The sequence below is a fragment of the Empidonax traillii genome, unplaced genomic scaffold, assembly GCF_003031625.1.
Source record: "Empidonax traillii isolate 1590-97213 ecotype Southwest subspecies unplaced genomic scaffold, ASM303162v1 scaffold243:size714344, whole genome shotgun sequence".
NCBI lineage: Eukaryota > Metazoa > Chordata > Aves > Passeriformes > Tyrannidae > Empidonax > Empidonax traillii.
The window spans coordinates 86,287-110,017 of NW_020955436.1; the positions used below are offsets into that span (position 1 = coordinate 86,287).

The 23,731-nt window shown below is 36.9% G+C and overlaps 1 protein-coding gene across 1 annotated transcript in view; it reads right to left on the reverse strand.

Annotated features, from left to right (window-relative positions):
• Positions 1 to 23,731, reverse strand: part of PRIM2 (DNA primase subunit 2) — a 95,411-nt gene that overhangs the window by 38,206 nt on the left and 33,474 nt on the right. The window contains exon 7 of the mRNA XM_027888653.1: positions 3,247 to 3,314. Within this exon, the coding sequence (XP_027744454.1) occupies positions 3,247 to 3,314 (68 nt within the window). The remainder of the gene's footprint in view (positions 1 to 3,246; positions 3,315 to 23,731) is intronic.

Sequence of the window (23,731 nt, forward strand, 5' to 3'; positions counted from 1 at the left end):
GATAAATATTGTATTATTCACAGATGTGTCAGTGTATTTCGAGATTTAGTGAAGGTATGAAGGGCACTTTGTAGGTGTTCAGGATAATAAATAACGACAGTTCATCAAGGTGTGCGTTCTTCTGTACTTGCTTGTGAGATGAGCGCAGGTGATAAGGAGGATGAATATGTCTGCATGAGTATTGCATTATCCATTAAAAAAAATTCAGTCTTGCAAAACACTTGGTTTCGGTATCAACCTTATGAACTATCACTTGAAGACAGAATTAATAGAATCATATAAGTGTTGGTTGTAAAGGACTTTAGAAGACCATTTAGTCCCACATCCCGCTTTAAACAGGATTACTGCCAACACTAGTCGGGTGAGCTGCGGATTTTTCCAGCTGAATCCTAAAAATCTCCATGAACCAACATTCCATATCACTGACCAATCTGCTGCACTATCATTCTGGTATAGACATTTTTCCCAGTGTTTGATCTAAACCTCCCAAGCTGCTGTGTGTGACCACTGTCATTTGTCATATCCTCTGGCACCATCGAGAATTCCAGTATAATGATATTTGTCCTTCAAGCAGTTGTAAGCTGCAATTTGATCATCCCTAAGCCTCTCTTTAACCAGATTAAATAAAGTCAACTCAGTTTCTCCCTGTAATTCAGAAACAGGCCCAGTCTTATAGTAGTTTGATGGGATTACATACAACAGCTTTTGTCTATTCGAAATTATTCCCGCTGAAGATTTTAAACAGTAGAGTGTTACACCCCTATGATGTCATCACACACCCCATAAAAAGCAGGAGTTGCAGAAGTGTTCTTCTCATGCATTTAGACAAAGATTTCCATCTCTATTAAATTTTACCAGTTTTAGCAATTTAAATCTCTTTGTAGCCTACTATGAGCATGGGAAATCCCTGAACACAACCTTGCAGCAAATGTTTAAACATTTTAATTAAAAACATTCTCTTTTTTTTTTATCTAGTACAAGTAGTATTAGAAAGCACCAATGAAACAGAATTGGACAAGAGTATCTAATCATAGACAAAATACATTTTTAGTCCAGAACTATCCAATTACAAAACATATGCATGGTATACAATATCTATGAGGACAGAATACACAGTAAGACCACCATTTCGGGCGACTACCTAATTTATAAATCACAAGCAGACATGAAAAGGTGCCAAAAAACATGCTGGGCGTTAACAACTAAACAATATTCTGTAACCTTCAACTGTATGCTCTTTTCATACATTTCTATCTAAGCTTTTGCTCCCCTGATAGAGTTCTATTGACATATGCCAAAAAGAAAATACTGCTGTAAGAACTCACACAATGAAGGCAGAGGAAAGTCTACAACTAACTAATATTCTCTTTTCTTATGAGTAAGATGAAGCACAGTGAATCACAGATTCACAGATAAATAACAAAGATGACCTATTTGGTCACCTGTCTGTTTACTGCCAGAGCCTGCTTTTCAAGTTGTAAGGTTTGATATATTTTCCTCATTTTAAAGGAACTTGCAAAAAGGCAACTTGGAAACATTTGTATAATTTTTTCCAGTAGGTGACAAAAAATACTGGAATCAGTCCCTCCATTTTCACAGAAGCAAAATGGAAGTAACTTACCAGTTGTGTAGCATACCTACCAAGGTAACCTAAGAATGTACAAAAAGTAGCATAAATGTGGGATACAGTACCTCTGTTAAAGTAGTTTGGGGTTTTTTTGCAACCTTTTCCCATATTTTAAAAAAAAAAGCATAGATAGGACTGATCGCTGAAAAGACAGTTCCACTTACATAGATGCATAGCATATATCAAATGAAATTTCCAGTTTCTCAGTAATTACTCCTAGAGAGCACAGTTTATAAAAAGCTAACTTAATTGCTCTTTATCTTCAAGTGGAGAAAGGTATGCCACTGAGGCATATTTTTTAAAATCCCAGCGAGATGTATGGTAATAAAAACACTGCAGGTTACAGGCATTCAGAAGTACCCCTAACCAGCTATGGAACAGTTACACTGCAATACTTGTTCTCAATCACTGCTCTTGAACAAAGTCCAATCATACGTAAATAAGCAGAGATACAACAAAAGCTATTTTTCCTATTCTGACTTCCACTAAAAACAACGAAATATAAACCTCTCCCTATAAATTAAAAATTATGAGACTTTTTAAAAAATCAAAATAAAATGTCAGGTTTTGGGTACAAATACCTCAAGCAGCAGAGCACGACAGGAAATAAGGAGCATGCTAACTACATCTGCATCCTAATTCCTGTGCATTGCTGCCTTGATGGAGCTTCAAAAATTACATTTCTAATTCATGCACCATAGTTTCAGTAATCTTAGTGCAAAGCTGTACATGTTCAAAAACAGAGATTTCATTACAGACATCCAATATCTAAGTAAATTTCTCTCCTTAGAGATATTAAAAATTCAACAGAAATAAATACCTGAGTAACCTGATCTAACCATCAAGTCGTCTCCAGAGGTTCACCCCAAGCTAAATTATTCTATGATTCTAAGCCATCTTCCTCTAACTGTATGGGCCTTGTCCTCCTTCATACTACCATAGTAAGAAAACTCTCCCATATAAAGTGGTAAAAAGCAATCACATATATGAAAAAGGCCGGATGCTTAACCTGAAGAACATCAAGAAAGTGTTTTTTCTTACTCTTCTTCCCTTTCCTACAAATAAAGTAGAAAGCACATATATCTATATATCTATATGTACCACTAAAGAGTGAGGCACACTATTTAGTTTTGTTGGAGAGTACTCTAATGGTTCACTTTCATCAACATCCTCAGGTCCATTGAAAGAACAAATTAGGACTCCATTCATCAATGACAGTGAAATCTTCCAAAAACAGCACAGAGCATAGAAAACTTGCAACAAGGAAGGCCCATGCTCTGAGCAGTGTAACTTGGAATCTGCTTTGTTCATAAAGAACCTTAACAACTCTGCACTTACTATAAAATACCAGTTCTATAAATTATATTTCATGTCATTCACATAAGAGTTGGACTAAATGATCCTTGTGGGGCCCTTCCAATTCAGAATATTCTGTAATCTGTGATCCTGTCATTTATAAAGCTTTTCTTAAGTTGAAGAGTTCCATTTGGGTTTTTTCCAGTCAAAGCAATTTACACAGATGAAGTGTCTGAAAAAAAAACCTGTACCTAAAGTATTCTACTAATACAATTACTTTAATTTGTATGAAGGAATATACTCATGCTTTCAGTTTATGCTACCTGAGATGATTAAGCAGAGGTTGTAGTCTCTCATCAGACTGTATGGAAGGTAGCGATCGTGCTGTCAGCTGGAAGAAAACAGAAGTTCAATTAATAAAATGTCAGCTTAAGAAAACTGATAGCAAAAACCAGAAATTATGTAACAAGTCACTCTGCGTTGTTACAGCTTTACACAACATTGGGTAAGACAATTTCTCCTATTAAGAATAACTAAGCACAGCCTTCCAGAATCTGAAGTCAGCAGAAATATTTACAAGTTAACAAACAGTGAAAAAACATTTTTCTAAAACTACAATGCTATTTGAATTAAACAGGAAGACATAACTGAAAGTGGTATACTTTTTCCCAAACATATTTGAACTAGAAGTCCTATTCTGCCTAGACAGCCTTCAACAGATCCCATGTAAATATATTCCATGAAGCCATATTATATACAATTTACATTTGTATAAAAGGATAAAAAAAAAACCTTGTGTTTTTACCAATGAATTTTAAAGGCCAATATACTTATTGTTCTATATTCATGTCCCTGGTAAAGTAAACCTCCAATTTTGCTTTAAACACCATCAGAAAAACAGAAATTATGTTTGAAAATAACTTGGATGCCTTCTAAACACCAGCAAGTAATTCCACTTGGCTAAAATCAGAGCAGAGACTGAATTACACAAAATACCATCTGCTTCTTTTCCATTAATAACTTAAATGACACAAAAAACAATCTTTGTGTGCACACTCACACACGCATTTATCCTTTCACATGAGACAAGTATATGGTATTTTTCTCTACACAGTACTTGAAATATCACATTTAATCAGAAAAAAAATGTCCTTGCTATAAACAATACATTTATGACAAGATGTTTATGGAAGTCAAACTGGACAGTGATGAAAGTAGCAAAGAAAAGTAACATTCAAAACCTGAAGAAAGACTGACAATAAAGTTATATATATACAGTAAAAATACATTGCTACATAAATACTATCAATTAACCGAAACACTGGTTTAAAACTGATTTTGGAGACTTGTAGGAATTGAGAGGTTTGTAGGAATTGAGAATCAAAACCAGTGATCTTGGAGTTTTCTATTGTGAAAATAATATCTAACATCTTTCAAATCTTAAACACTTTGCAAGGTTAGAGCAAATGTTTATTTTCATTAAGATATGGGATCCTCATGACACTGTTCTAAACTAAAATAAAGTTATCCTAAAACTAAGGACAGTTTTCTTTAAACACAGTTGAGGAAACCTCATCAAAATATTTGAACAATTTTAACTGAAAGAGAACATTTTGCTTCAACTTACTTGGATTATAAACATAAAACTTAACATTTTCATATACAAAGTCATTCCTCACAATTATATTTTTTCTAATTGACCCACAGTGTAAAGAAAATCAGCTTTCACAAAGGTGATGTTAGATTATTGCTCATGTTTTCAAGCAGATAAGAATTTTAGGTTTTAAACAGGATTTCTTTCCCTATTACAGAGTCCAAACTAGGATTCTGAAGACTTTTTCCAACAACTCTGAAATTAAATTTAGACAAATTCCTGCAAGCATAGCCTTGTTTTCATCTCTATATGGTACTCAACATAAAGATCATTTTACCAGGAAATAAAAAAAAAAAAAAAGGGAAAACATGACATTTGATATTTTAGAGACATGAAAGACATCAAAATGTTGCCAAGTAAAGAATATAGCTCCAAATTCCAATCATGTTGAAGCAGTTTAATTTAGAGAGAACATTAAACACTGCCAACTTCAGATATTTCCAGTCCCAGGGCCTGGATCATCAGAGCAGGAAGCAGAGTGAGTCACAGACAAGAATGTGTGGACATCTCAGAGCTGAGTTGAGCTGAGCTGGTGAAAGCTGGGGTGAGTGATGCAGATCAAGGCAAGGTCAGTACCACATCATGCAGCAGTTAAAATTAAGAAAGGAGAAAGAATACTTAACAACATTAGAAAAACGAAGTATCTTAAGTCTAAATTTAGAAAGGGCTAGAACATCATGTTCAGCAATAGAACATCATGTTCAGCAATAAGACTAAGGGGTAACTTTTCCAAAGCAGTCACTGCTCAAGGCCTGGCTGGGCATCAGTCTGCTGGTGCTAAGCATCACTTGTGGGTTTTTTTCTTCTTTTTTTTTATCACTTAGTACACTGTTTTTACCTCAGTTGGTGAGTTTTCTTATTTTTGCCCTTCCTGAACTTCTTCTCCAGGAAAGGTTGGAAGAGCAGGGAGAGGATTTCCTGCCAGCCAGAGTCAATCCACCACTTACGTATATATACTCATTTTATATCAGTAAGAGGTTGATAAATTTCAGCTAAAGTACAGATTTCACAATATTTTGAAAGCTTTGTTGTCTATCTTAGAGGAGTCAAAAAACTGCTATGGGTTAGTACAAAAAGGGTATTTAAAAACCCTCAACAACAACAAAACACAAAACCAACAAAATCACCAAAAAAACCCAAAACAACAACAACAACAAAAAAACCCCAAACACACAACTAAACTCAAACCCTCACAATTATATAGCGGGCTTAAATGTACCAATAACTGTTATCTCTACTGGGTTTTCCCTGGGAAATCTGTGAAACAAAATAAACAAAGCAGAAACCTTGATGCTAACATGGACTTGACAACTTTGTTTCTGTAGGCAACAGCTTAATCAATGTCAACAAGTGTGCAGAACACAAATTAAAAAAATAAACAAAGACATGGTTCTAAAGATGTAGACTTCACAGAAGCCTTCTCGATGTGACACTGGGCCACTGCATTTCTGTAAGGTCACACTAAAATTAGCTCATTTTAACTAGATTTAACAAGATGCTAACACAGCATCTTGCTGAAATGTCTAATACAATGGTAATATTTGAGGGGGAAAAAAAAAAAGTCAGAAACAAACTTAGCTTAGAGCTGAGCTAAAGCAGGATCTGACATGGTGACCAATAAGACAGAGGAAGGGAAAATTTTCCCTTCTTTAAACCTGCTGCTAAAGGTCCTGATATGAACTATTCATCTCCATTAAAGACTAAATGATAAGCCTATTTTCAGGAATTTAAAGTCTATTCATCTAACAAGCAAGCTCTGGCAGAAAACAGAGGTGCTATTGACTGCATCGCTCCTCAAACCATTCAATTCTTAGATAATGATTAAAAAACATTATGCTGTACATTTATTAGAAACAGTCTTCCTTCTCACACCTCTGACTATGGTCTATTTGATTCCATTAAGTGCATCACGCAGGTGAGTATGAGCCTGTACAGCAGTGAATTGCAAGAGGGAAAAAGGGTAAAAGATAAATGAAACCAAATATATGAGTAAAATATAACATGATATTAGTATATCTAAAGAAACTGTATACAATTAGAAATTACCTTCTGTGGAATTAAACAAATTACTCTGCTAATCCAACACTACTATACCTACTCACGTCTTTCTACCAAATTTTTTGAAAAATAGACTCCATTTAGAGATAGCTATTTAACACTACTAGCCACTACATTTTTTCCAACTAACTCATTAATACTAGACAAACTTTATTCAAAGATCTGTTTGGCCAGCATTGGAAGATGTTTTCCAGATGTAATCAATCTAGTAGGGTATCAACTTTCATGTAACCAAAGCCTGACATAGATGGTTTTTTTAATTGACAGCACCAGAGCCATGGCATATCTGAGAGTTAGAATTATAGATCCCAGCTTTCCCCTTGACCAGGAATAGCTGAAAAAAAGGGGAAACCAGTAAGATGTTTTCTGTTAAAGTTTTTACCTTAATTAAGGATTTTTCTCCTTATCCCTAGTTTATCTATCCTTCTGAAGTCTCCGTTTGATCAAAAGGAAAACAATCTCCAGGAGATGCTAACAAAAGCCTTCGGGAAGCTTTCGTCCCCTCATCCCCATTTTAAGATAGAGAACAGGCTAGAAACAATGCTGTAGAAACATCTCAGTTCTGCTTATCTAAGGACTGTGTCATAATACTCACTATATTATTACAGACACACTACACACATCAGAGTACTCATTACATATTTATAATATTTAGGATCAACACAGAATCATAGAATGGCCTGGACTGGAAGTGACTTTACAGATCATCTAGTTCCAGCCCCCTTGTCATGGGCAAGGACACCTTCTACTAGACCAGGTTGCTCAGAGCCCCATCCAACCTGCCCTTGAACATGAACTGCGCACTTACCCAGCACAATTACAGTAAGTAATAGGCCTTTAGGTCTCAGTTCCACTTATACAAAGTCCAACTACAAGTGTTTCTCAATACACATAATCAAGGCCATGCTTTTACATAAAAAGGGAAACTCTACTACGCACTGACATTTTATTTCAAACAAATCGCTCAGGTAAAATCTCTTTCCCACTGCAATTTGACTTGCCTTCAGTGACAAAAACTAGTTTTGATGTACATTTCTTTCCAGAATACAGCCTAAATGGAAGGAGAAATAGTACAAAAGGCTTCTTAATGCATTTCTCTCTGATTAGAAGCATTGTTGATGAATAGAAACTCCAAAACTTTACAACAACTTCATTTTCAAACAAACCTGAATTTTAGCTTGTTATTCTCTAAAAAGTAGTTTTAGAGGATATGAATTCTCCAGTAAGGCATTTTAGTGCACCAGGCACCAAAAAACTTGCCTTAAATTAAATTTCAGATATAATGTCTAGAAAGGTTTTATACTTCTGAGAAAGCCTTAGTATTAATTTTTTTTTTTTTTAAGATATTGCAGAATGATAATGTTACATAGTTGTACGATTTTGCAGCCACCACTAACAAGTCATGAGATGCAGACACTGCCATAACACACAAATCCAAGTTAATTACATTTCAGAGAAACACCTTTAACATCCAACTAAGTTGCAGGCTGTCTCATACCAACACAAACTGATTGATTTTGAAACATCAGCTGCCCTGCTAATGTTGTAACAAAATGTCACAATGCAAATGCTATGCAGCTGGGGAACCTGAAATAAGAGAGCAGTGTTTGCATGCCAGTATGCTGCTGTACCTAGACAGTTGACATTTTAGCACTGATCAATTTTCCTTTGAAAAAAGTTGGGGTTTAACCTTTCTCAGCATCTCACAAATCTCAAACACTGTACAAAATTAATAAATAATTTTTGCCAAGCCTTTTTCAGTTATTCAAAGTTATTTCAGCAGCATTTATACTGAAATACGGTCAATAAAAACTATACCAAACAATTAATATTACATCCATTCCACGTCAATTGTTAACACACGATCTATGTAGGAGCAGATAATATTTTTCAAACTTTACCAAACTATGCAAAAAATGTTTTTGACATTATCAAACTTTTCTTTGCAATGGGTCAATATGATTTAATACATAAAGCAATTAGATTATTCCCATCTAACACCACCAAATGCATGGAAGAAAGGAAATAAATAGGATAGATGGGCATTACTGGGCTCCTAGTACAAATGTAACAACTCTGACATTTTTAAAGGACAGTAAAACGTTTTCCTCATGAATCTCTAGTGGTTGATGTGTCAATATAAGGCTGAATTTGTTTTTGTGGATTTGCTTGTTTTGTTAACTAAACAAAACTCCCCACCACTCTTCTCTCACAGGTGACCCTCACCCCCTTCCCAGTAACACAAACCAGCCAAAACAAAATCACACAGAAGTGGCCTTTTATGTTTGAGGAAAGCAACTCAAAGACAACAACTAACACACTTTAAATTTAAAAAAAAAAAAAAAAAAAAAAAGGAATTTCATTTCTATTGTTAGCACTGTCATTTTCTTTTTGGACTTTAAATGGGAGGACATAATACTTATTATCAATGTTGTTTAAATGCTATATCTGACAATTTAAGAGCTATAAACAAATATAAATTTTTTATATTATAAATATCGTATATATAATGTCTTTTTTCATTTTGTCAGTTAATTCAAGCTGCTAAGGACAAATCTTCCATGGCAGAAGAAACAAATTAACAGTTGTGAAAAATGCCCTTGCTAGAATGTCCTAGATATTTACCTAATACTTTAAGAACTTTGAAGAAACCCAACTCCACTAATTTCAGCTCAGCATTTGTCAAATGCATGCAGAATAATAATTAATGTTTTCCTGAGGCATCTTCTTCTGACAGTAATTGATTTCTTTTTTCCATTTGGAAATGTCTAGCTTTCATATTCACACTAAGGTATAAATAACAACTGGGTTGAAGAGTAATATTTAGTCTTTAAAGCAAAATTTTTCAATAATTAAACCTTGTTTAATTGGTAAGCAAACTGTTCCTGGGTTTTGCATCATTATTACTTGTGGATATAATCATTTTGCTTGTGTGTTAGGGTGAAAGTATGTAAATGAACTCATTTCTTGTACATTTTGCATTCTACCATAAAGCTAAAGTTGACAGTTACTAAGATGCTCATTAGATATTTTTTCCCAAAAACAGGTTATTAATTCCATCTTTCTTACAATAGTGTACAGTGCGTTTCAGGTCTTAATTATATGTAAATTGAAGTAGACACTTAGGAAGCAACCTTGTCAGCAAAATCCAAATCTTTTGTTAAATAATACTGCTTCCCATAATTGTGAAGGTTCTTCAGTGATATTATCAACTGTTTCACCACTGACTCAGCCTTTACAGATAGCTTTCTTGACTTTTAATTTAGTTCTCAGTCTTTTTTTGTATCTACTTCCAGATACCTAATAATTTTCAAACTAAGTAAACAGTGTACTGGAACACTTGCCTTCACAGAGAGCCTGGAAAATAATTTACTTTATTTCACTACCAACTTCTGATACATACAAATAGTTTCTCATCACTTCAATACTGCTTACTGTTCTTTGGCTGCATGCAAATCTTTTGCTCATTTTTCTGGCATTATTTATGAACAGAAGCTTCTCCCTTTTCCCAGGTTCACAGACTAATTAGTGATTTCAGTACTCCATGGCAGCCAGGAATATGTTCCTCAGTTCAGCCATACATTGATGCTTTAATTAACTTGCTTCCATAGAGTGTTATTGGAGGGGGAGGAGGTGACTCAGTCAGCAGTGATTTCCCCAACATTTTGATGTTATGATTTTGAAGTTTCATATGCATACACCCACCCCTTTCCATTCCTTTGTGACAAGGGAATTAAGAAAGCTAACATCTCTGCATAATTTGGTAGAAGTTACTGGCCAATAACCACACAAGAAGCAATTGAGCAGAAAGCATGAAGGATTCTTATTGCTTCATTATGCACCCTCCAAGTCACTGTCAGAAACCATGGGAGGTGTTTCCCATCACAAACTTCATCAGTCTAGCACTAACACTGGGTTCCAAAACTGCTTTGAGAACAACCACGCTACCAAAGCTTCTCCTGTGCCAAAGATATTATAGTCAAAAATAGATGAAGCAACTCTCCAATATACTCCTCCAATCCACTTGGATAAAAGCTCACTTTCCATAGTCATCATTACTACTACAAGGTTTAATTAATATAGACCATTCTAAAAACCTCTGGTTAAAAAGCTGTTATGTATTTTATCCCTATAAACCTCACCACTACAGCCCTATACACTATAGAAAATAAATACGTCTGCTACTGTATAAAAGCCAGTTACTATAAATCAGTTTTATTACAGAACTTCAGAAGAGGTATTTAGATTTCTTAACAGGATTTTACTTCTGGGAATCAATTAATCCATCCAGTTCTGGGTTATTAGGTACAAGACAGATGGACATATCAGAGAAAGACCAGCATAGGGCCGCAAAGATGATGAAGGGACTGAAGCATCTCTTGTATGAGGAAAGACCAGGAGAGTTGGGACTATTCAGCTTGGAGAAGAAAAGGTTCTGGAGGAGTCTATCAATGCATATAAATGCCTGAAGGGAGGGTGCAAAGAGGACAGAGCCTGGCTCTTTCCACAAGTGACCAGTGGCAGGATGAGAGTAAATGTGGGCAACAAAGTGAAACACAGGAGGTCCTGTCTGAAAAGAAACACCTTTTCGCTGTAAGGGTAGTGGAGCACTGGCACAGGTTGCCCAGGGAGGTTGTAGAGTCTCCATCCTTGGAGATATTCAAAACCTGCCTAGACAGTCCCGGTCAAACAGCTCTAGGTGACCCTGCTGGATCTAAGGGGTTAGACCAGATTATTTTCGGAAGTGTATTCAAACCTCAGGCATATTGTGAATCACAGTTGTTTAAAACCAAAGAAACAGTATATAACACAGACCTCCAGTACCAAATATTCCTGAACTATTAGCCTTCCTGTTTTGCATACAAAAGCTCCCATTCTCTAAGCAGCCTCAAAGGTCCACATTGTCATCTGCCTGGTAGGGAATTTTCAAAATTACTTGTGATTAGCAATTACACATGAATTCTAACAAGATTGTTAAATCTTTTTTCAGGAGGATGAAATGAAGGGATATTTTGGAAACAAAATCATTTTACTCTTGGATTGCTTTCAGAGAAAAATTAGCAAAAATCTTAAAAACATTTGTTGTTCGGGACCAGAATTATTTACCAAAGTAGACACTGATTGAGGCGTGTTCCTACCAAGTCCTTAAACACTAAGGTAAAGATGTTAATGTCTAAGGAAAAACGATACTATTGCAAAGCATTCTCTTTGTTTAATGAGCTTCTCAAATACTCATAAAGTTACTTTTTTCCCCTTGAGAAATTTACTATACAATTTCAAATAAATGTAAGTAATCCTCATGAATTTCATACCAAACACCAGAGAAAAGATTTTATTACAACAGCCTGCGTGATACCAATCTCTTACTTTCAAAACTCAGAAAGTGGCATTTGAACTTCAAGTGTTTTATTCTCTCAACATGTGGTACAGCTTGAAAATAATTGTTTTGTTGCTAAAACTTCGAAAATACCTATCTTTTAAATGTAAAAAGGTATTAGGAATACTTTTGCTCAGTTGAGCACATTTTACAATATTCATTAAGTTTTTTTAAGAAGTAAAAACAAATCTTGCCAGCCTTTGAAAGAATTTTAGGCCCCAGTTTCCCCTATGTTCAAGTACCAGTGATTACACTCTTATCTTTAGTGAGTAGGGCTAAAAACATGACAGGCACTCAAATTCTATACTGCTACAACCCAGCATTAATCTGAGCCTACTTATCATCATTTTCAAATACTTTACTTAATCTCAACTCTCAATTGCCAGCAACAGCAATGACATTTCCCAAACATGAGTAAGAGTTTATGTTTAAATATTTTCTTACCAAAACAGAAAAGGACATTTGCATTAAGGAAAACTAGTAGCAACTCCAACAACATGCAATGTTTTTATTCCTTTTTTTTTTTTTTAAATGTTGATTATTTACATTTACAAGTATTACAAGTATTTTACTTCTGAATAAATAAATACACTCTGACGTAAGAATGCTTCCCCCAGGACTCAATTTCATAAAGCAGAAAACCAGGTCTTCAAAAAAGCTACTTATTTATGAAACATAAGATTGCTGCTTTAGAACTTAACTATGGCACGGGACCTCCATTTGACCCCTATTAAGTCCTGTGGCTCAATGCCTTTAAGTAAGAACAGAAGTGCACACAGCAAGCTGCTGAAGTGAAGCCAAAGCTGGTGACTCAAGGATCAGGGATGTTCTCCTTCCCAGCCCACCACAGTCAGGTTGCTGCTACCCCTGACCCCAGCAACAGCAAGGTTGACCATGAACCCCTCATCAAACACTGTGCAGACACTGCTGGCCACCTCAAGAGCTCCACAAACACAGAAACAGACACCACACACACACACACACACACACACAAAGAGCACATGCCCACACAAACTATACAGATGGTCTGCTCTGTTCTCATGTGTTGGCTAATCTCATCCCCATAAGTTTCTCATAGCCAACTGTGGTCTCCTCAGAGGTTGCCTTTCAAAACCTCTGGAAATCAGCTTGGATGTCAGCCCCTCCAGCCACTGACTCCCAAACCTTCTGCTCTCTCTAGTATCTTGCCTCAACACTTATGGACTCTGGCTCTCAGACTTCTGAAACTACCCACCAGCTACTGTGGATTGAAGCTCACTAGCACCGCACACACAGAGAACAGAAAAAAATGCCTCAAACCAGGAGAATAATTAGGAATAGTGTTTAATGAGACAGATTTTCTTATCAAGTTATTACTGCAGTGATAAAGCACTGGACACAAACCTAATAATTATCAGTAGATTTCTTTTGTTCCCTTTTCCTGCTTTGGCTCTTCTGCTAGATGATCCATAACCGCTTATACACAATCCCACAAGTACCCTCAAATATCCCACAGTAAGTCTGCTCTTTTCCATGACGTATCATTTCGTTTCCCTTGAGGCTTTGAGCTGCTCCCTCACTGGTCCATCTACCAGTAGTCTGAGGCTAGAGTGATCCTGCTACCTACCCTCATCTTGAAGTGTTGGAATTAATAACTTTTGCCCATCTTAGGCAAACTCACCATATTTGACCAAGAATCTGCAAGACAGTAAGTGCTAATAAGTTTCACGGGAAAATATTAGGTAAGAGACACTATTATCTCTCAGAAAACAAAACACTACAAGGAAAACAATAAATTGCATAGAATAGCATGTTTAAAGCCAGATGAACATGTAAAAGAATAAACAACTAAAATAAATGCCAAATCAGGTGTTACCACTGCATTTCAGAAGGTAAGCTCCTTTACAGTAATGTCCTCAGACAAAGGAGGCACTAAAAAAGAGTTTTTATGAAGAATGTACTCTACAAGCATTAGTCTCTGAACAGATCTACTACAATCTGGGATCTACTTTCTAAAGCAAGGCCAACATGTTGTTAGGCAAAACCTGTGAGTAAATATCCTTTGTATTCTTGTATATTTCTAACATTCTTCAAGCTCTTGATCCTTTGGGAGCCATGAAAATATACGACAGTGTTGGCCAAGTGTCTGTCGGCAACAGAGAGCAGAAGTTTGGTTCCTCCTGAGTTACAGCAGTTCACCACCCTTGGGGCAGAGGAATAGAGGATGTAATTACTACTGGCAGAGGATCAGAGGCTGTAATCACTAGTTCAAGTATTTATATTAGCCGAGGAACTCTTGCTGCTAGCATCAAATCTGTTTCACCATGGCTGCTGAGTAATTATAAAGCCCTAAAGGATCTAAGTTGCTTACAACTACTTGCAGCATGCTGTCATGACAGAAAATAACCTGTGTAGAAGAAGAGTACATAAAGTACATGAAAAAGCTACTTTCTACAGAGTTCAGCAAAGCCATTGCTAAATATAGTATATTCAATATAGTACAAAAAATAAGGTCTATATAGAATTAAAAGTGACTAGATCTAAATATGTGTCAGTCTTGTTCTAGGTAGTTTATCAACACAGAAACAGTAAATAATAATTAAAAAAAAATCACATGTCAGTGAGAGTCAACTTACTAATTCTTTCACAGATTGGTTTGGTATAACACTTGGAAATCAAAATGGTTCCATTGACCTCACAAAACTGTGACCAGATGAATTGAATTACATTTTTTTTTATGTCTCCATTAAACACTTTATTTCCTGAAACACAGTGCTGACAAGTCCTGCTAAGCATACCTCCTACAGCACTCAACATATCCCATCATCCCTAGAACCAGAAAAACATAGTTCTTTAATTTCACCTTTTACAACATTTTCTCTAATGGTCACCAAAACCCGTGTGAAACCCCACTATCCATTTTGCATATGAAAACTAGTTTCTTTCCAACTTGTGACCTTACCAAGACTAAGCCTGCACAGAATACTCAAGCAGGAGAAAAATTATCTGGGACAAGAACAATAAGGTTACTGAGGGTGGGACAATCAAATTGTTTTCATCTATGTACAAGAGATAAAGGAAGAGATTAGGAAAAAACAGAAAACAGCTCTCACAAAATGCCAGAGCAATCACAGTCACCCCGCAGCCCATGTACAACATTGTTTTACAGAGCAAAGTTATATGAGAAACTATTTGTCTATAATATTATCTCTGCTCTTTAAGGTCAACTCACTAAGCCAAAATAGAAGAACACAAGCAATACAGCATCATTATTTTTCTTTACTTCAAACTTTCTGTTCCAAATGCCTTTAATAAATGACAGTAACACTTATGTTGTCCAAGCCTTCTCCAAAGCATCACTCAGAAAATAAGCCTTTGACTACATTTGTCCAGCTCTAACTCTTTAGATGATTCCAGTATACACTGGTAAAATAAGGAAAGCACAGATAAGAGGTAAGCTTGCCCCAAAGACTGTATCTGCCTTGCTCTAATTGTTTAGGTGCATGCAGGACAAAAACAAGAAGCATGGATGAACTTGTAACAGCTTTACATTCTTACTACATATTTGGGCCAGAAAGCCAATGATAGCATCTCAGGTACCAACAGCAAGTGGGCTTTGGATATGGAGAAGGTCAAAGAGATAGAGAAGGTCAAATCATTAGCAAGGCTTACGCTTAATAAACACGCTACCAAAACCAACCAACCAATCAACCAACCAACCAAAAACCCTCCACTAAAAACAAAAATCAGAGCTTTACATCACAGCCTATTATACACAAAACAAACATGAATCTCTGTCAAAATACCATAAACTTCAAGTTGTTTGAGATATTCTGTTTGGTTTTAATCTTCCCTATGTGTTCCTGAGAATTTTTAATGGCTTAGTTAATGTAATGAAGACTGGGCAAATCCCCACCTTTCTGAGAAAAGTGTGTGGTGTGGCCAGTCTCTTCGCGAACGAAGAACCGGGGAAGGTCTTTCCACCTTCCAGCCTGCGCATTGGATTTTTTTAGGTGAGACACAGTGTGCGCGGAACTGAGCCCACCCTTTAATCCTGAGGTTCATCTGCCGGGGCCAAGCACGCTTGGACGGTGGCAGCGAGGTCCTCAGGACATAGATGGATTGCCTTACGGGCTAACGAGCTCCATCTGCCCGGGGAGGGGCCCCGACCGGGAATCGAACCCGGGTCTCTGCAGTGACAGTGCAGTGTGTTTTCCTCTACACCACCGAGGGCTCCCTCTGAGAAAAGTACTCAGGATTGATAGGTATCTTGAAAAGGTACAACAGGCAAATAGAAACATAAACCCGTCTCACCATTCTCTGTTACTGAGGCAAATCTTTTTCTAGGAGCACACTGCTATTGTGACTGAAACTTCACAAACAAGGTTTATAAATGCAAGCACTAACTGGAATACAGGAAAGAACTTTTATCATAAAGGTATGGCTAACAGGATTAGGATTTATAAGATCGGCTCTCCACTACCGAGGAACTACTACACCTCATTACTGTTATTACTTTGAGAAACTATTGCAAACTGCAGGAGGAAACTTTGTTACAGGAGGAAAAGAGCAAAACCGAGCTATATAGGAAGCACTGCTTTCAAACAAATTATGTCAGAAAACGTGTCAAGTATTTTTCAAGGCTATTTTATTGCTTTCTCTCTTGCCACAAGAGCAGACAACTATAGAAGCAGCTAATCACATTCCAAACTGATTTATTTTGTTACTCCAGCCTCTACTTCTTCATTGGTTTACCAGCTAGAACATCAGCAGTAACAGGGTTTCAGCCTGTTCCTGTTCTGTGAGACAACCTGAATCTATATTGCCATTTAAATCAGGTAGACTCAAGTTGAAGTTGAAACAAATCTGAACTATGCTTGCAATATATTCTAGTTCACATGCAGAAAAGTCATAATATGTAGAATCATGCTCAGTATGTACTTGCCTCCATGCATTCTAGACACGCACAGCCTTCAATACAGATACCACTACAAATCCTAAGAATAAAATCTCTGTGTTAGCATGGAACTGCCTCTGTTGGCATAGCACAGATATGGAGCTGAAGGTAACAGAGTCATGCACCACTAATTCTGTTATCTCTGTAAGCGAGCTGCACAGTTACTACTTAAGCATAACTGGTTTTTTTTAAGGTCACGGCTCTACCAAGAATAAGCAGCGTGGTTCATTCATCTATTTACTTTCATTGTAGACTGTAACAGAGTCACGTTTTGGGTTTTTTAAACTTGCTGCAGAATTGGATTTGTTGCCAGGCAGGGAACACACAACTCAAAGTAAGATATAACAGAATGAACAGAATTCAAATAGAACACAAGTCTGGGGGAAATAAGATTATAAGATGTTACATCCTTGAAAAGCTTTAGACATATCCTTGTGATATTAGCTAAAACCTGAAATATGTCTTTCCTACAAGGAACTTGACATGCAATTTTATAGCAGCACTGACAAGAACAAAAATCTGGGACTGGAAACAGAACCACTGTGACTCCAGAGCATCAGGAATAGGCTGTGCTCTTCATACAATATTGGACGCAAGACAACGCTCTAAATATCCAAACATATCTACAAAGATCCAGTATGCAACATTTGCAGGGAAAAAAAAATCAAACACACGGAGAGATCATAAACTAGAATACTGCTCAGAATAAGGTTAGATGTGATGAACATAACCACATCAAGGCCAAGAACAAAGCTCTAAACACAGGATGACTCTTACAGCCAGCTGTCCACTGATGATGATACATCTGCAGCATTTCATGCTACAGAAGACTTAAGGGAAACTGAAAGGATGTTGAAGGAAAATGCCCAAGTAATAGTCTTAGAAAGCTGAAAAGACATGAAAACAGAAGCAGAGTTTTCAAAACAAAAGAGTAGCTAGATAATTAATAACAGTTTTCTGATTTATGGGTAAGTCCAAATAACAATATCTTCCAGGATCAGCAGTAGCTGGTAAAAAAATGTTCTGAGAGAAGAATCCCTCATCTTCTAAATACAATACAAAGTTTTTTACATGTATTACCAAAAAAACAAACAAGTGCCCATTTAATAAGAATACAATGACATCAGGAAGAAAGTTAACAAAGACACTAATGAGAGAAAATAAGAACAAGAATTGACCATAAAAATCAATGCTAAGCAGTCTCAACAATAATTAATGAGAAAAACATAACTGCTCATTTATGGTCAGATACTTGGTTTAGTTGATGCTAAAGCTTATGAAGTCTAAGGACTGAAAGATTAACCTATATAGTCATAACATCATGGACAAAACACAGTATGAGCTGAAACACTGAAAACTTTCCATGCCACAAATGAAAATAAGAATGAGCTACACATCACAAGTACATAGAAGTCTAGTAACTGTGAATGACATGCAAGCAGATTCATGACCATACTGTTAAGACATCATTAAAATTTTTTAATGTGGATTATTTCTTAACTTTTGCTTATTAGTTGATACTGACAGATACAGGTAAATTAATTACAGAAGTAAAAATTAAAGACATTCAGTGAAACACTTACTTTTGCTGCATTACCAAGGGAATAAAATCAACTTCATTTACATACATTCTGCATTAGTCCAAACACAACAACACACGTTTTTGTTTACAATTAAGAGCTGAACCCCGTGTTCCGTCTCCCCCCGCAGACAACCATGGCTATCCAGGGCCCAGGGCTGCTCCCGCCTTCGGCGCTCCTGCGGCGCCCTCCGCTGGCCGCGGCCGGGAGGAGCAGCCCAGGAATGCAGCACCGGGACACCCAGACAGATAGACAGACAGACAGACAGCATCCCCCGCACGCACCGCCAACCGCACGGACAGGGCGGTTTACGCGGCTTGAGCACACACCAGACGGGATGCCACGGCAAGCCAGAATTTTCTCCCAAAGCTCCCCGCATGTCCGGGGTGCTGACCAGAACAAAACGTGAAACCGATAAACCTGCTCCAAACTCCACTCAGGAGGCAAAATGTCCAGCTGGACCGCGTGACGTAAGACGTGGAGCTGCAGCAACCTGGAGAGAAATCTCTTACACAGCATTTGATTTTTGGTATTTTGTCTGAGTTTGCTTTTCTGAAAGTTTACTTGACTTCAAGCCCAACAGCGGCAAGAATGTTTTCACAGAGTTCACTTTAAGAGAGCTGAATAAAGACTTCAGAGGGGGGAAAAAATTAAAGTCTAACTTGAAAATTGACAGAATTACCCAAAAGTATTTTGAAGTTTCCACATTTTGCCTTTTTAATCGTGCAAATATAGAAAATTTTTGAGTCCAATTATGCAGTGAATGAAGTATAATTGCTGTACCCCTTCAAAGTAATACTAGAAGTGTACAATCAACTACATTTTGCCAAGTGACAGGATACAGTAAAAAAAAAAAAAAAAAAAAGGAATGTTACATATTGACTTTCCAAATTTCAGAAAGTAAATAGAAATAAATTAGATTTTAAGTATTCCAGCTTCTAAGAGTACTGCTACACATTAAAGACAAAAGCAAGTTTGGGAGTGATTCTAACCTCTACATTTTCTGCTCATCTTTACCAACAAATTTCCAGACATTTATGCCTTATAAAGATTATTCAAGGAAGAAAAGAACTACCAATTAGACAAAAAGGATTGAATAAGGAATCTACCATGAAATCTCTCGTGCAAGTCTGTGGAACGTGACGGGATATACCTGAGGGTGCTGAGAGAGAGGAAATCATGAACATATTCTCCATCTTCACCAAGCACAACTGAAAAGTCCTGTACCTCTGACAAAATAAGTCCCTGCATTGGTACAGGATGGTGGCCAACTCACTGGAGAGCAGATCTTCTGGAAAAGACCTGACGATCTGGTAAACACTAGCCTCAATTTTGGCAGTAAAGACAGACAGAAAATATAGAGGGTAGAATTGTACTGGACTTGCCCTAATAGATGTTTATCAACACCTTTTCTGTACTAGGAATCCCCAAACTATATTCTAGATGTGGTCTAATGACACAAGTCAAGTAAAGGCAGAATTCCTCACTTCTACCTACCCACCATGCATCTGTTGATACAGCCCAAGATGCTGCCAGGGCACTAGGCTGGTGCATGCTGATCTTAAGGTTTGCTTAGATATGAACCACATTAGATCCAGAGTGCAATGCTTGTACTAAAAGTTTAAGCAACAGCACCACTAAATACAAGTGAACATTGCACTCAGATACACAACCCCATTGTGGTTGCTTCTGCTGTGCCATTTAAGTGGCTGAAGGAACATGCATCTGTAGCCAGGGAAATTCTTGATGATTATGACTTAGATTTCAGTAGTGAGATTCAGAAAAGAACTAACCCTGAGCTCAGAGTAATCACTTGTCAGATGAGACTATGTTACCATCTGCTACACAAATTTCTATGGTGAACCATGTCTTTAAAATAAAAATTAAATTAAAAATAAAAAAAAATTTTAAAAAAACCCCACACATATAAACAAAAGTTTCTTCCATTCTATTCCCTAGAGGTTCTCTTTGGCTTCCAGTCACTGTCGCACAGGCAAAGTAGGTTATGAAAAAGAAAAGAAAATGGATTTCTTTTTTGCAAATATCTCATATCCCTCTCCTGCTCATAATGACATTCATGCCTGGGGAGCAGAAAAGGCTTCCACATGAAAGAAGAGCTTACAATGACCCCCATACAGCTTCTGCCCAGATTTGTCAGGAATGCTGGCAGAGCACCCTGTGCAGGCCAGGCCAGGAGCTTTCATTCTCCACTGCTCCACAGCTACTTCTTAACCCCTCAGCAGGAGAGCACGGTTTATGCTCATGCTCTGTCTGATGTATTCTTCCTTGCACCGAGTGCAAGTATCCCACATCTGCCCATGACAAAATCCAGCTCTTTAAAGAGCCAGGTACTAGGCTGTGGACTTCAATCCACGTGGATTACCCACTATCTTGGAACCATTATGAATTCCCAAAGTCACAGATATAAACACAGTGCTGGTTTCAAAAGCATGCAGCTTGTAAGAAATTTTTATTCCTGCCTCTTTAATTATTACTTCAATCATCTCTCTGTTCTTATGGCAGGCTATAACAGCATTATCCTATGGCATAAGAAAAATATATAGATGAATAGAAGTGCCTAATAGTTTTCCACTAGAAAATGGAAAGTACTAATAACAAAGATCATAGGTTATTTCCCAGACTAAATTTCAGCAAATGCACATCATCAGATGATCCACAACACTCCTCTCTTTATTCCTCCTGAACTAGTTTCAGATCAAAAGTCCAACCGGACTTGCTATTTAAAACCAATAACTCTAAAATTGACTAGTTGTACTATGAGTGATAAAAGTACTCAGAAGGAGAAAAGAGAAAGTAACTACAAGCATCAATATGTCTCCTCTCCAATGACCTTTCTTTCTTATACAGGAACATCAGAGAACATCCCAAATTTAAAAGCAGAATAACTCTTAAGATTTTCATTTGTTCAGTAGAGGCAATCTAGAGAAAGAATATCAGTAGTTTAGAAGCATGCTGTAATCTGTCTTTGAAATCCCACTTATTAAAATATCTAACAAGGCAAAATGCTATTGTACGTGACAGATAAGAAACTGATTTTAAATTTAAATATATCCTAAATTAATTAATAACTTTTATTCTCTAGCCTACATCCTCCTGTTACATTTCTTTTATTTACTTGTTCATGCAATATGACCATCAACTTTTATTGAGAAAAAGGTATTTGCTTTCTTTCACCAAGGGGTGTTATATGCCCAGCATTCTACAATAGTGCCTGGGAGAGTAAACTCTTAACAAAAATTCCCTTAAAAGCCTGTCATCTGGACTAAGAAGCGATTAATAGTTTTATTCATTCACTCTGACAACTGGTAGAATTCTACCCACTTTCCAAAAAAGTAATTCAACATTTTCATGTTCCCCAAGGAAGATTCTCCTGATTCACACCTCAGTTTTAAAGAGAGGGAGCAGGGGAGTGGAGTGTTGGGATTTCCACTTTTTTTTAAATTTATTTTTATTATCTATAAATCAAAAGGATAGAGTAAAAAGAAACACAAATAATGTTTGGGATTAAGAAAGCTGGTAGCAAAACAACCTTCACCTCACTTGGGCAGCATAACCAGGAAAATAACTGGGAAAACTCGTGGGGTTTTCTATTACTTAAGAAGCTCTAAGCACCACATCCAAATTTAATCCATTTCTTTCATATGTACCTGTATAAACAAAGGTTGCAGTCATTAATAGACCATGTCATTTGGCTTAACTTGTGACAGATGGTAATAAAAAGACTTTTGCTTTCTGATATTTGTTCAAGACTACAGATTATTTAAATTAAACATCAATCCTTACAAACAGAAAAATACTAGTATTTACATGAAAAGGAATTTGTTTACATAAATACAGAAACAAAATCTTTCACAAGCTACATGTAAATTGAAACTTAGTATCTTCATTGGTCTGTTTTTCCCTGATACTTCACCTTGTTTTCTGCCTTTCTACAACTCAGACACTGAACAGCTAACTCAGTGCCCTTTCAAAAATCTGCAGAGCATATGCATGATTTTACAAAATTTCACTTACAGCTGGACACTTCCCTGAGACCCACAGATGCTGAATTAATATATCATCACCTTCCAAAATCCATTTTCACTACAAAAATAGGTATTTTGTAGCAAAATTACAGTACTTTAGTGCCTCCTCCCTCAGACAGATAAGGCATCATCAAATGAGATGGTACATACTTACACTTGACACGGAACCAAACATACATAAACCCACAGAGAATTACGAAAACCACTCCCAGTTCTCTATTTCACAGTAACAGAAAATCTAAGGAGTAACAAAAAGCAGCCCAGGCAAGGCCATACAGACATGCCTAATCTAATAGAGTTTATTGCTACTAGACCACCTCCTACTTACATACCTCAAGAGAAAAGAACACCACCTCAGACAAAGAAATTTCAGTTCACATCAATGTCAAAGTGCTTCACACGAAGCTACTGTCGTCTTTCAGGACTCCAATGTTTGGAGGTCCAGACAAGCTTGAAAGACTGACAGATTGAGGTAGACCTGTAAAGGTGGAACACCGATCCCTCTCCTAAGGAAAGCTAACTCAGTAATGTTTAAACATCAAGCTTTCAACTTGTACCTTTCTTCAAGCTGAACAGATCACATGAGATAACTGGGTATGTACATTTAATACAGTACACCTCTCACAGAAATACAAAGCTACGTTCTCAAAAACAAATGGAAAAATAACTAGAAATAACCTGTTACCTAGCAAAAAGTAGTTTGTGTCAGTAGATCAGTATGTCCTTGTAGGTCACAAATTCAGGAACTTAGAGAAAGAAAAAATCAGGAATTAATTATAAAATAACCTGAGATAATTCAGCAGGAAATTCAATCAAAAGAAGCTCCAAATCTACCGACTAGCCCGAATCAGCTGAGCATAAGACACTGATTACCCAACTTTAAAATGTATCCCCGAAGTCAAGATATTCAGGGATACAAGCAGTACCCTCCTGAGGCAGGGAAGTTGCTGGCCACAAGGAATAAAGTGATGATCCAATAGGAACCTGGCAGCAGAGTACAGGCAATGCAGAGGCACTTGATGCTTTCCTGGAGACAAGCCATTGTTCAAATAATGATCTGCTTCTTCTCAGGCCAGAGATGCAAAATGAAGTCACAGCTGGAAAGGGAGGGGGCCAGGCAGGGTTCACCAACAGGCCCAATGCTACTAGCACCAAGT